Here is a 14,752-nt window from a genome sequence, read left to right on the forward strand (position 1 = left end):
TAACTCACGTAGTGTGAGTTAACTCACGCAGGGACATTTTGGTCATTTACTTTGGAAATGAGCAAATCAATTTGGGTAAAGAGCAGAATTCTTTTCTAACACCCACTTTATTGGGTGAAATACAAGTAGATCACACTACTTTGTGGGACCTGTTCTTAAAAATAGTGTCTCAACTGAAGAATAATACTCCCTCCGTCCCGTATAATTGACCTACTTTGGTTTTTCACACGAGATTAAGAAAAGTGTATAAATGAAGGGGAAAGTAGAATATATTGTATTGGGAATGATAAAAGTAGTATTATTTAGTGTTATATTGTATTGGGAATGATGAAAGTTGTATTGAAAATTGAAATGAGTCGCTATTTTGGGACACTTTTTTTTAGAAAATGGGTCATTATTCGTGACGGAGGAGTAGTAGTTACATAGGTTACGGCAGAAATACTGGCGGCGGACTAAAAAATAGAGAAAATTTAAAAAAAAAAAAAAAAAAGCATTTCATACACTAGATCAAATCAAGAAATGCACAATGGAGTTAATATTCGTGCATCACTAAAGAAATTTATGACTTTGTACCCAGAAAAAAAATACATCAACTGATAATATATCTACAACACTTCATCATCTTGTTGGATGTAAAACGAACCATCATCAACAGGCAACGATGGTGGAGTACCGGGTGGGATACGGGCTGCACCTTCCTCACCAGCACATATGGATAGAGCCTCTGCATCCCTTAATGTTGCATCAAGGTCGATGTGACCACTTAGCTCATTTATAAACTTCAAAAGGTTGTCAAAGTCCATTTCCTCCCCAATTATTTTACTACGGCATCGTTTCAAGACTGCAACACATACATAGAGGTGCAGATGTTCTGAGGGATAATGTGTCCATAATACTTCCCACAAGCGCATTGTTTTCTCGTATTCGAATTCCCTGAAATGTAAATAAATATTATATTATTAGTTGCCTAAATGAGAATTGTAGATAAATGTTTCAGATAATTCAATGCAAGGCTAAACCTATTTGACTTGCAATTTGCAAATCAGAAACAATATTAACTTCACTAACATCAGCCTCATATCTTTGGCATTTTGGGGGGAGGGAGGAGTATTTAAAAAAATTCAAAATTGATAATGGGATGACATTTTTTATCAGACAGAGAGCGCTTGTTCTATGCAAATGTAAAGCCCGAAATGATATTCTAGCACAGAATCCTTCAGAGATATATTGGGAGAAGTTAAGTATTAATACGCGGAGAATAATAGGCAGCAAAACCATCTCTAGCAAGCAGAGGAGAAATATATTAAAGTGAGGACTGTTTTCCTCAAAGGTTCAGAGATACATTGAGTCCCAGTTTTCTCAAAGCAGATCAAATGGAGATTGGTCAACATTATTTTATTAAAAAATCCATTTAGTAATAGCCTTCTACATTGCTGGCATAGTGAATCTATGTTCAAAAGGTACCAAACCTAAAATAACTTAATTAGACAACAAAGAAACTCCATACTTTTCACATTATATACACCCACAATTATTGAATTATGACCAAAATTGAAGATTCAAGGAATCTAACCTTTTAAATTGAATCAAAATCCAGCGGAAACAAAAGAAATAATTGAGGCAGTCACGCTGCTTAAAATAGTTATGCAATGGACTATCCAATAGCTCCACCAACTGCAACAAATAAATATAAGTTAGGAATGGAAAAGGATATTAAAAGCAGTATATCTCGATGTGGAGACCAGATACAAAGAAATATAGCATATATGGGGGAATGGTGACAAATAGACAAGCCATGACACATACAATCGAAGTATCAATGCCAGCTTGTAACATCCCGGACTGCTTACGTGATTGCCGACTAACCCCACAAACCAACACGAGTCTTTTCAGCATGCTTTGTCCTCACTCACATGCTTACCGGGAAACTTCCCGGTAGGTCACCCATCCTAGTACTACTCCAAGCCAAGCACGCTTAACCGTGGAGTTCCTATGGATTGAGCTCCCGAAAAGAAGATGCATCTTGTTGATATGGGTAGTACCTAACAATTCTTATAAGCCTTCCTTCAACCATGTAGTCCCATACCTACACGGCCTCCGGATCCCTCTCATTCCGATGTGTTTCGGTTTCTACTATTGTCGTGGGGGTCCCTTGCGGCTTAAACCGTTCCCCTTAGGTCGGGAACCTTTCGTATCCACCTAGCGGGATATCGAAAGCCACGACGTGGGTGTTACACAGCTTCTGCTACAGATTGCTCAATTTAAAATTTGAGTTCCAATAATAATTTACATTGTTTTTTTAAAAGAGTTCCAATAACAATTTACTAACAGCCTATTTGCCTTACATTTTCATGAAAAGAAACAAAAAATGTCGTGTGTGGTGACTGATACATTGAAAGGTTACAAATTAAAATAATTCATGCATCTCAAAGGTGCAGAACATAACTTATTCTTGTTGCTACATACAGAAAATTTTCATTTGTAATTCTGCACAGCAATCGATGGAAAAAAAATGAAAAGAAAGCACAGTTGGATGGAAGTAAATTTGTGCCAAACAATAATTAATTTAAAATATATTATATCTGGTAGATTCTACAAGAATCAATTTCTTTATGGATTTGAATCCTCTCATATTTGAATCCAACATGAGAGGGTTATGTTCATCATCTCACCCTTGAAACTCATTGAGCCCCACTAACTATTTTTCAAGTTGTAGAACTCAACGAGTCTTAATGGTGAGATGATGAATATATTCCCCTCACGTTGGATTCAAACATGATTAAAGTGATTTAGCAGTTACATCAGCATAGCCAAAGTGGGAAAAAGCAGCACCTCTTTGTAAGGACCAAAATTATTGAAAAACACAACATTAACTTCAATATACAATCACTCGACATATATACCCAAATTATTTGAAGACACTATAGATGATGTATGCAAAATGACGTTGAATATATGCATATTAAAATAATATAATGTTAAGAAAAGGCCACTGAAGAAAAGTGTAAAGCTGGACAAATATAGAACAACGTAGTCATTAAAAATCAACAATTGGACGTGTGTATGCAGCTTGTCAGGGAGAAATAGAACAAGAGATAAACCTTGGATAATGCAAAAAGTTGAGAGTGCATGCCATTTTGGTCACGATTAAAATTGGGTCCAAGACGTTCCATCGTAGAGACAAAACACCAAAATGCCTCTGATTCATCCTCCATCACAAACAATATTGGAGACAGAAGATCACTCATTCCCTGCAAAAGAGCAAACATATAAGGTTTCCTAACCATCTGTTTAAACGGTCCTCAACTATAACTGTTTTGTTGCATTGGCAGAAGGGGAAAAATGGCGCATGTAAAAACTAAGTGCATTATTTTTCACGAGCTCATGATATCTTTGGTTCATGAAGATAATAGCCACCGAGACACTCATCACTGACTACAGTAAATACACAATTTATTTGTTTAATCATGCAGGGAAATAGCTGCACCACACATGCATATAAAATAGGGCTAATAACTTCAACAAAGCCTTTAAACAAAATTTTGGTGTTGAAGACATATGATACTGTTAGATACCGATTCAGAAAGACAGTGGAAACACCTTTATTCCAGACTCTTCTGATACAGTTACAATATCAATGTGATACAGAAAAGAGACCGCATAAGATACAAATGTAAAATCACTCTCTAACAACTAAACACCTTATTTGAGAACTGCACTTTCCTTCCAATTTCCCCTCTAAACCAAAAGACTTCCTCATTATTCTTTGCTTCTTAATATTCATACCGTAAAAGGGAAGCTTCACAACAATGGTTGAAGTGGTTGCAATGTGTTTGGGAGGTCACAAGTTGAGTCATGGAATTACTCTATTGCAAGTAAAAATAAGACTTCCTACAATAGACCCGTGATATGTCCAACCTTCTCCTAGACTTCGTACATGGCAGAGCTTTAAGCCACTGAGTTTCCCTTTTTTAAATTTAATATCACATCATCTCTCCCTCTTTAACTAACTATATAATTAAAAGAATTACAACTTGCTACTTGGATATGGGTTACTAATAGATATTAAGATTAAGCAAAAACCTAGTAGGAAAGCTTTAATTGTAGTAGTAAGATTAAGCCCAGAACCATTAGTACCTGACAATAACCAAGATCGAAGTTGTAGAATGAATATGTCAACAGGATATCCCGCAGAACGTTGACATTTGGATTGTCATCCCCCTCATAGAAAGTGAGTGATCTATCAGTTCTCACCTTAAAAAATACAAGGAAAAACAGTTCAAACTGCATAAGCATCATTTTTCTGTTCATTTTTAGTCATTCTAATTTAGTGTCCAGCTTACCACATCTTTCTCAATAAGCCCTTTTCTTTCCCTGAATTTTGTGAATCGTTTAGCCTGAGCCGAGGAGATACTCTACATGAAGTACATGAACAAATTTATACTTTGACAAAGGCTTAGTTGAGAGCTTATAGAATTACAGCAGAAAAACAAAGTCGAAAGAGATGGCAATGTCCGTCATCATAATTCAGAATTCATAATTACATAAAAGAGAAGTATGTAGTAGGAAGGCAGAAAATCATTTTCAAGTTTATAGTAGGAAGGCAAAAAGAGAAGTCTATCTTATTCAGGAGTAAATAAAAACCTGCCACTGGTTCTTTATGGTCTCGTACTCTGACTTCTTTACCGACTTCAGGAATTCTCTCTCAGCATATGTTGAGTCATACGGATAGTATCCCAAAAGCAAACCCCAGACCTACCATTTATATTTATATATTCCATAAAAGATATATCAGAGGATAATCATTTTTCTATTCATAATCAAGATACTCAGCCTATAACTTGTGACAGATGCAATATACAAACCTCATTCCGTAATTCGTGGTCAAGTCCGCCGTAAAATATTCTCTTTCGCAAAGCTTCTGAATCTATGACTCTCCCTTCAGAATCAACGAATGTAATCCACTGCATATGATTAAGCCCAATAAAGAATTAGCATACAAAATCTGAAAATTTTCAGGATATAAAATGACATCCCTCAACCATTCTCACAATTCTCTCAAAATCTGAAAATTAACACAAGTTGTCTTATCACCATGATCGCTTATAGCGCAGTATATATAGATAATATAATCATATATTTGATAACACACAATATCAAAATGGATACGATACACAATAACGCTTCTTACAAAAATATCATTTACTCATAATTTACTATATTTACATAAAATCTGTTATTTCCCTGCAAAAATACTCTACAACTATGCATAGCCAACATAAAAAATCTATTTCAGAAAAATTCAAATAAAAATCTATATCAAATAGCCAATGAGAGATTTAAAAATTAATTTTATTTTCACTTTTTATATTTTTTTTTACAATTTTGAGATAAAAATGCATGTTTATTTACAATTTAATTGAAATTCCAAGAGAACTATTAAACCATACAAAACCATAATACTGACCATTCAACTTTTGGTTCAGTCACCCCCAGGAAAAACACTTGTTATTTCATTTACAAAAGCAACGAGGAAAATTTATATTCTAATATCAATGATCATTATGACAAGTGAGCATTCCCAAGAGAAACTGTAGCACGTAATCTAATGCTAGCAGTCTATAAGAAACAAATATATGAAACATACAGCTCATACCTCTTTAGAACCTAAAGGAGATTGCCGCGGTTTTCCCCACACTAGCGACAAATTGTCAAACTGCCAGAAGAGAAACAAAAAAAAAAAAAAACATTATTAATTATATACAAAGGTGAACAGGGGTAAACCCACTACAAAATTTGCAGATATGAGCAATATCCAAACAATCAGATTATTCAAGTCTGCTATATTAATGCGTATCGACAGATGCGACCAGGGAACATGTGGACCACACAATTGAAATTAGACAAATTTCAATACAATTTATGTCATCTTGAACAAAATCTAGCACCATAATTACCAAAATGAAAATCATGCACATGCTGCTAACTGGCTAAATGAGATGCTATAGATGGTAATACTCCGGATTTTTCAAAGCTCCATGACAGTCATTGTAATTGAGCTTTGTTAACTGATTTTATTATTTTACTTTTACTGTGAATGATGAGTTTGAGTAAATAATTAATATGGTGAACTGGTCTAAAGTAGTAAAAGGGCAGCCCGGTGCACCAAAGCTCCCACATACGCAGTGGTCCGGGAAGGGGTTCCACCATTTTTGGTCTAAAGTAGTAAAAACAATAATATTTTTTCTTCTTTTTTCTAATCTTAACCACAATACCTTGGACCAAAAAATGACCTTACTATATTGCACCATATTTCAACCACGTTTAGGCTATCTAAGTAATTACTTGCTAATCGCTGCCAAAATTTTGGTCTAATAAATGGATAATGGTAAAGAGATTAGTGTATGAAACACAGCAAGCAAATTAAGATATCCCACCATATTATTCATAGGATTAAAAAATGCGTTATTGAACATAATCACAAAGTTTGCACTGAAAAGTAAAAATTAAAGGACAATAAACAATAATTATTTTAATGAAGTGTACTACTATTTTACAAAACCGCATAATGAGGGACCCTTCAGCATAACATATTGATTATACAATGCCACTCAACTGTTCATTGGAAGTTAATAATACGCAGGGTAGAAGTTGCAAACAATGTAAGCACCAAATGTCTAGTCAAAATAATTTTGCAATTAACATCACAGTTTTCTAGTTGAAGCCTGAAAGCTTGCTAACGTTCACAACATTAACAGGAGAAAAAGGAGATACCTCCTGAGAATCTGAGAAAGCAGATTTTTCATCAGAAACTTTTCCTGCAACAGTGGAAGACTTCGGAGGATCAAGGTTAGTCTGGGAAGACTTTGGAGGATCAAGGTTAGTCTCTATACGGGTTCTCCTCTCATTGGCCCTGAATCCATTAGTCTGATTTTCTCTGAAGAGTTGTGAAGTTGTTTCACGGGCAAACTTAGTAACAAGAGAAAACTTCTCCAAAACCTGAATAGAGAGGTCCCGAGTAGGATCGTTAACTTTATGTCTTGGTCTCCTATGGAACTGAGGAACACTTACACTTCCATTATGGACACCACTGTCATTCCTCTCTTGGTTCTCATTCAAAGTGGACTCATCAGCTGACATATCTGAAGGTCCACGTGCAAGAGGAACAGCCCTGGGCAGTTCCAAGGAAGACAAAGTTTTCTGGAAGTCAACCAAGCATTAGAAAGGTTAGCAGGGCAAAATAATAGCAATATTAAATTATAAATTCCGCATGTAAGCGTTTTCATTCTTCTAATCATCTTTCTTGCTAGGGACAAGCTATTTAACATTTGGAATTATCATCCGCTAGAAGGACAAGTTGTTTAACATTTAGACCATCACAATAGAATAGAGAAACTTATGATTTTGTATGGAGGTAAAATTTTTTCCTATTTTTTGGAAATATTTTCAATGATATACTTTTGCTAAAGCCTAAAAGTAAAAAGATTAACTGGATCAGCGATCTGATAAGTATCCAAGCACTTGGGGAACCCTCCCTTAAAAGCTTAGTTATCAAGGGAGAAGAACCAAGCCACTTCAATACTCACCGTCACTGAGCATCACACACTACTCGTTCTGGGACTTGGCACCCCATAATACCCAAGTCCCTATCATGATCCAGTTGCAAACACTAAACAAACTTCACTTGAATATTGAACAGCACACACCTGCAGTGTACTCTGAAAATCATTTACTAGGAATACGTTTGCATCTTCAGCAGATCTGAAATACAGCAGAAGAAGAAAAAAAAAATGTGATATTAAACATTTGGCACACAAGTAGTAAAAGCTACTCAAGAGTCATGATGGCTTATAAAGAATAAGACAGAATAGAAAGACAAAATGCACAAAAAATACAGTTGGGAGAAATTTAACAACACACAGGCCTTCTCGTAGAACATAAAACATATATCATGCCAATCATAGTAATGGAGATTAAATGAAAATGCCTGTCCTTGTAAAGGAACTTGTCGTACATATATTATTTTTTTCTTGATAAAAATTTATATTTTGTTATATCTTGAAACCATGAAAAATACCATAGAAGCCATATATGAATGAATTTTCAAAACATATTCAGCATATCTTCCAAAGTATTCATAATCAAAGACAAACATCTCTGCAAACAATCAGCTTATAAAAATATTATTCAGGCTAGACGTTATGATGTGATGGCAACATAAAATATTATCATATCCTTATTCTAGTGTTATCTTTCTCTCTCCTGAATCCTGATATAATACAACTATACGAGTGAGAAATGAAGATAAAATAGCCCTTTCTGAACTGTAACTGCCCCACATGCTTTCTCAATTCCCAGGTAAATATCACAACTTTATAATATGTCATCGAAGTATCGGTGATTGCATTGAAAGAAATTAAACATGTAGGCATTGAAATCGGAATCTAACCTCACAAGAAGAACATGTTGCTTTATTGTAGCAAGGAATTCTTTGACTCCTCCACTATAGAAATATAGCGGAGGATAGGCAAGTCCTGCAAAAAGATTTTATTCACATGATATTGAATTGTAGAAAACTGAATATAAGGTATAGAGTATAGACCGAGTCAAATATCTAAATTGCCATCAAAATAAATAGTGTCACCAAACATACACACACATCTTATTTACCAAATCAATATTACCTAGATTACATAAAAACACTAAATCACGAATGAGCTATAAGAAACTCTGAAGAGAAAGCACATATCCAATTCAACAATTAAATGCAGCAGCAGCAGCAAGAAAGAAATCCACATTTTTTTTATCGATATAACTGGATCACACCGATCAAGAGTAGAAACAAGTGCTAGGTATTTCAGAAATCCGGCAACTGGAAGTTATTGGTTGATATACAAGAAGCACTCGATGCAAAAGAAAAGGCAAAAACATTGCAGAGTGGTTTTGGTAGGCAATGAAGTATGACGACTACTCAAAAACATTTTAAAATGTATTGACCTAATTGAACTTAACATAAATCACTAAGGGCAACCCGGTGCACTAAAGCTCCCGCATACGCAGTGGTCCGGGAAGGGGTCCCACCATTTGGTGTATTGTACGCAGCCTTACCCTGTTTTTTACACAAGAGGCTGTTTCCGGGACTTAACATAAAACACTAAAAAAAATATAATTATTTTTATATTTGAAATATATTATTTAAAAGGAACTTAAAGTGTAATTTTCCAATATTCATTATAACATTAACTCTTAAGCACGTTAATATATATTTTTACCGTATATAACAAGTATTTGCAGTACCCTCGTCCTATACTTTTTTAAACATTACTCTAACCTTGCATCCATGCATCACATAAATTACACACACATATTAGCGTCGTGCATAAATCTATCTATTACCTACTTAAAGAAACCTTTTTCACAGTGTTGTCCATCGTGGATCGCAAGAAATAGCAGTTTGTTCAAATTCCACTACACAACAGTGCTATAGCACCGCTATTTCAAAATATTTTGTACTAAATAGCGTGTCGCGGAACAATAGAGGTCTGTTCAAATTCCACAAGGCAATAGCGCTATAGCCGTTATATAACAACACTTTTCCATTTATAAAATTTCCCCGTGCTATATATATATATATATATATATATATATAGAGGATGTATAATATGAGAATGAGTATCTTATATGAGAATGGTGAGAATAATTATCAACCATTTGATTAAAAGCTAATGGTTGAGATTTAAATGCTCAATTAAAACATTACCATATTCTATCAATTCTCATAAACTCATTACACCCTCCATCTTCTCCAACAACGCCATTGCTCATGTCTACCCACCACCATTTTTGTTCATGTCACTATTCATCACCATCAACAAAACAAGATCCGAATATTTTAATTGATAATAAACCAGAAATTATGCTTCTTCTTTTTCTTTTTCATTTTTTGTAAAATAATTGTTTCAGGTCTTTTTGCAAAATAATTGGTACCGGTAACGTTCAATTTACAATAAATCAGAAGCATTGATCTAAAAGCTAAAGCAATATTTTTTTACAAATTCAAATACATATCAATTGAGTAAATTGGATTTGGAAATTAAATGCCATACTTCTCAATAGTTTCAATTTCATAGCACAGGAATAGACATGCTTGAACCAATTGAAATTGAGATCCAAAGTTCCATTACAAAAGTAGATGAAGGTAACACTAATTTCAACGATGTGGTGAATGTGAATTGCAAGTGTGGAACACACAGAGAAGGAACAAATTGATGATGGTGGGTTGGAGAAGATGGAGGGTGTAATGAGGTTATGAGAATTGATAGAATATGGTAATGTTTTAATTGAGCATTTAAATCTCAACCATCAACTTTTAATCAAATGGTTGATAATTATTCTCACCATTCTCATATAAGATACTCATTCTCATATTATACATCCTCTATATATATGTATATATATATATATATATATATATATATATGAGGAGGGATCCATTGACTCCAAGAGTAAGTATAAAGAGTTACTCCAAATCTTAGCCATTAATTATGATTTCATTTCATGGTTGTGATTAATAACTACAAATCCCTACCATAAGATTTCCTACTCCTTCTTCATAAACAACCAAACACCTATGAATCTGCCTCAAATAAATGGCTTATTTTTCCGGGAATGTGTCGTTGGTATGACTCTGCCTTAAACAATAATAGATCCACACCTATGAATCTTAGAAAATCATCCCATTTGGTAATAACTTATGATTTATTCAATAATTTTCTTGGATATTAAAATTCTATATTATCTAGATCAATAAGTAAATGATCCGAAACAATCAACATATTATTGATCTTCTATCGAATAAAAAAATGATTCAATCAAATTCAATAAAAAGTTGTGGTATTCTTCTTGCAAAGTTCACAATTGAATCAGATTTTTTTATTTTTTTAAAATTTAATCAGTCTGCACTAAAGGTTCACAATAGACTCATATTTTCTAATCAAATGGCTTTGGTTTGCGTTTTAATTTAATTGCAAAAGTTCATAATTGGATACCCATTTATTTGGATTGTTTTCACCTGTGTATCATCGTTGCTTTTGCTTTGTTTAAGAAGAAGGAGTAGGAAATCTTATGGTAGGGATTTGTAGTTATTAATCACAACCATGAATTAATATCACAATTAATGGCCAAGATTTGGAGTAACTTTTTATACTTACTCTCGGAGTCAATGGATCCCTCCTCTATATATATATATATATATATATATATATATATATATATATATATATATATATATATATATATATATATATAGAGAGAGAGAGAGAGAGAGCCAATACATACTTGGTTTGCAAAACCTAGTTTCCAGCATTCTATATACTATGCTTGAACAATCTATCTACTTATTCAGTGGTGCTAAGAGAATTTGATGCAGTGTTTTTGCCAACTTGCTTATTAAGGGAGCTTTTGAAAGAGCTTATTAACAGTACAATGGACTTTTCTCATGACATGAGAAGTTATATTAGTACTCATAAACTGTTTTCAATTTACTTCAATAAACTCGCTAAAAATAAAACTTATATATAAGCACTTCATTAAATTTCATAAAATTGCTTATTGAATAACCGGTTGATTAAATTCTTTACTCAAATGCACCCTAAATCCATGGGAATTAGATTCTAACGCATATATTACTTTTTTGTTTATGGTGTTAACCTTTGGTTTCCAGGGGAAAGGGGCCCTATAGGTTACTTTTAACAATGAAGAGAATAACAAGGGGGAACTTCAATCACCTACCATACAGAGAGAACATGATAATCCACCCAAGGTAGTATTTCACTTCTATACTTATCTAACCACATATAAATCCCTACCCCTGATTTAGTATAACATCATATGCATAAAACACATTAATAACAGAACTTACATGGTTGATACATATCAGGGAAGATAACAAAACCATGATAAACTGAAAAATAAAGCAGAATAAATATAAAATGCAATTGATTCAATTCAACAACAGAAAATTCACCTGACGATAGAACAACAATGATATATTGCCATCCAAGAGCAGGAGTATGCCTCCTGATTGACCTGACATCCGTAAACGGCACCGCCCTAATGGTGTAAAGGTTTCTGTCTAAACAACAAATTAACAAAAAAACTTCAACACTTGGCCTGAATTTCACAGAGCAGTAAAATCATCAAATCCACTATAAATGCAAACTACCTTTATCAGACAAACCATTATCCGCGTTATGCCCTTTGTAAGGTATCCAAGTCTGCAAGCGAAAATAATACATTTACATAAACAACAAAAAAATGAAAACAAACCGAAAATTAACAAAAGAATTAATCGATTATCACCATAAACAAGGAAGTCCCTTGCTTAATTAACTTCAATCTTCCACTAATAGCAAACTGAGTTGGATGAATTGCAACATTATCCTTGGAATATACAATTTCAGCACCTTCCAGTTCATTAGAAGATGAGCTTTGTTGGAAGCTGTCGCTACGCTGCATCACGCTAGTCGAACCCTAATCACAAACAATTCAAATTCAAAACCAATAATACAAACAAAGTAGTGCATGATTCGAGATTTGAATTGAATTGAACCGGATTGAATCACAATCACAATCGCAAAACCCTAATTGAAATGAAATTGGATTTTGAAGTGAAAAGGTTTACGTGTCTTACTTGTTGCTGTGACGCAGCAGCGTAATCGCTGTCGTCGGAGAGGTCGTGAAGTTCAGATTCTAGCATCAGCGATTGTGTATGTAAGCGATTATTTACAAAATCGATTATTGTTTGTTTATGATAGAGAGATGTGTCTTCGAGGCGAAGGAAAAGAAAATCTGTGATGTGAGAAGGAGAGAAAGAACGCGCGTTTGGTTTGCGTCTGATTTGTTAATTTGTTTTCTATAATAACGCGGGTACTGTGTTTGTTTTGTCGAATATACACCGTTCGATGGCTGCGTCGGCCAGAATAAACGGCTGAGATCGACGCTTTATTTTACTAATTTAGTTCTTTTTCGTCTTCATCCATCATTCATCCAATCCAATCCAACACCGCCCAGTAAGAAATTTAATTTTTTAATTGTTTTTTGGACGAATGATTAATTATAATCTTTTTTTTATTATTTCACATTCACAAATTTAGACTTCTTTAAATAAAATAAAAATTGTAAATTTGGATATTTTATTTTTCAATTTTAATAGTGTAGTTGATAAAGTTGTTGTATGATGTGAGAATGGTTGGATGGATGGATAGAGTTGCTGTCGTCAAAAACTCAAAATTAATTGTGGATGGACGCTGCGTACGTATGAGAATTTATGTGCTAAAGGTTGTAAATTGTAATGTTTACTTCTTAGTGTAGTTTGTGTGGCTTGTGATTTGTGAATTTGCCAAAAATCTTTGGAATTGGCATGTTTTTCTACTTTTTTAAATAAAATTTTAGAGTATTGAAAAATGATATAGGTGATAGTCTTGAATTAACAACATAATTGAGATGTCTTGATCATCATGTGATACTATTGCACTATAATCTTTTTTCATAAGAAAAGAAAAGAGTAGGAACACTATTTACATGTTGTCATAGTATTTTTTGTTGGCTTAAATGTACTTTTGGCCCCCTATGTTTGTCATGGTAGCAATTTTGGCCCCCTATTTAAAAAAAACCACTTTCCAAATTTCTAACTTCGGCCCCTTTTGCAACTCATAGGCCCCTTCTAATTTTGACCGGGTCAAAGTCCACATGACCAATCAATGAACGCCAAGTGGATAATTTTTGAATTAAAATTTTTAAAAAGCCACTAATTATTTACATAATTAAATTAATTAAAAAATAAATAAATAAATGCAAAAACTCATAAACCCAAGAAAAGCCATCGTATTCATCATCTTCCCCTTCAACATCATACTATTCATCCTTTAAAATCCAGAAACACAACACAACTACCTCCTCCTCTCTTTACTCCCAACAACCACAAACTCAGTCACCAAATAAACAAGGTTGTAAATTGTAATGTTTGCTTCTTAGTGTAGTTTGTGTGGCAAGGCAATGGAGACTAGTCAACCTCTTTTATGGGCTTGTGATTTATGAATTTGTCAAAAATCATAATTGAGATGTCTTGATCATCATTTGATGCTATTGCACTATAATCTTTTTTTCATAAGAAAAGAGTAGGAACGCTATTTACATGTTGTCATAGTATTTTTTTTGTTTACAACATGTTGTCGTGGTATGGTGATGCGGGACTTAAACTATTGACTTTCGTGCTCAAAACTTATTAGTATGGTTCTATTAGGCAAAGCCAAAAAGGTAGTTTATAGTGGATAGTTTATAAGTTCGTCCGATAAAAAAAGTTTTGTTTGGTTACGGTCTTTTTACAACGAGCTTATAATTTATTTTAGGAGCTTATAGCTTATTTTATGGATGTTATTTCAAGTAGTGTTTGAACTTATAACTTATAATTTATTATCTTTTCTTCCACTTCTACCCTTATTGTTTTATTTAAAATCAATTTTTACCCCTTAAAATTTATTACAAATTAAAATAAAAAATGTATCTATTAAATACAAGTATACAAAAGATCAACTATAAAACAACTAAAAGATATAACAATTGAGCTCTATACTACCTTCAAAATTCTCTAGTATCGTCATTTGTTTCTCCTTTACAAATTGATTGTCTCAATTTGAATAATAAAAGTATATATTGAATATTTCAAAGTATTCAAGTGTGTGTGTATATATAT

The 14,752-nt window shown here is 33.5% G+C and overlaps 1 protein-coding gene across 1 annotated transcript; it reads right to left on the minus strand.

Annotated features, from left to right (window-relative positions):
- Positions 1-469: 469 nt before the first annotated feature.
- LOC146902279 (RabGAP/TBC domain-containing protein) lies at positions 470-12,889 on the minus strand. Its single transcript, XM_085737967.1, has 15 exons — positions 12,692-12,889; positions 12,361-12,531; positions 12,224-12,275; positions 12,026-12,133; positions 8,450-8,534; positions 7,707-7,761; positions 6,775-7,200; positions 5,657-5,716; positions 4,866-4,964; positions 4,645-4,755; positions 4,344-4,415; positions 4,138-4,254; positions 3,102-3,251; positions 1,574-1,674; positions 470-933 (listed from the first exon to the last, which is right to left on the minus strand). The coding sequence occupies exons 1-15, from the start codon at positions 12,755-12,757 to the stop codon at positions 606-608; spliced, it is 2,001 nt and encodes a 666-aa protein (XP_085594093.1). The 5' UTR covers positions 12,758-12,889; the 3' UTR covers positions 470-605.
- Positions 12,890-14,752: the final 1,863 nt, after the last annotated feature.

The sequence above is a fragment of the Medicago sativa genome, chromosome 8 (assembly GCF_051527215.1).
Source record: "Medicago sativa cultivar Bolivia chromosome 8, Bolivia_mono, whole genome shotgun sequence".
NCBI classification, from domain to species: domain Eukaryota; kingdom Viridiplantae; phylum Streptophyta; class Magnoliopsida; order Fabales; family Fabaceae; genus Medicago; species Medicago sativa.

Excerpts from the sequence above, each read along its gene's own strand:
- LOC146902279 (XM_085737967.1), bottom strand. The coding sequence starts at position 12,757 with ATGCTAGAATCTGAACTTCACGACCTCTCCGACGACAGCGATTACGCT. Across the intron at positions 12,134-12,223 it reads TAATGGTTTGTCTGATAAAG|ACAGAAACCTTTACACCATT; the intron begins GTAGTTTGCATT and ends TTTGTTGTTTAG. Across the intron at positions 5,717-6,774 it reads CTTTCTCAGATTCTCAGGAG|TTTGACAATTTGTCGCTAGT; the intron begins GTATCTCCTTTT and ends CTCTTCTGGCAG.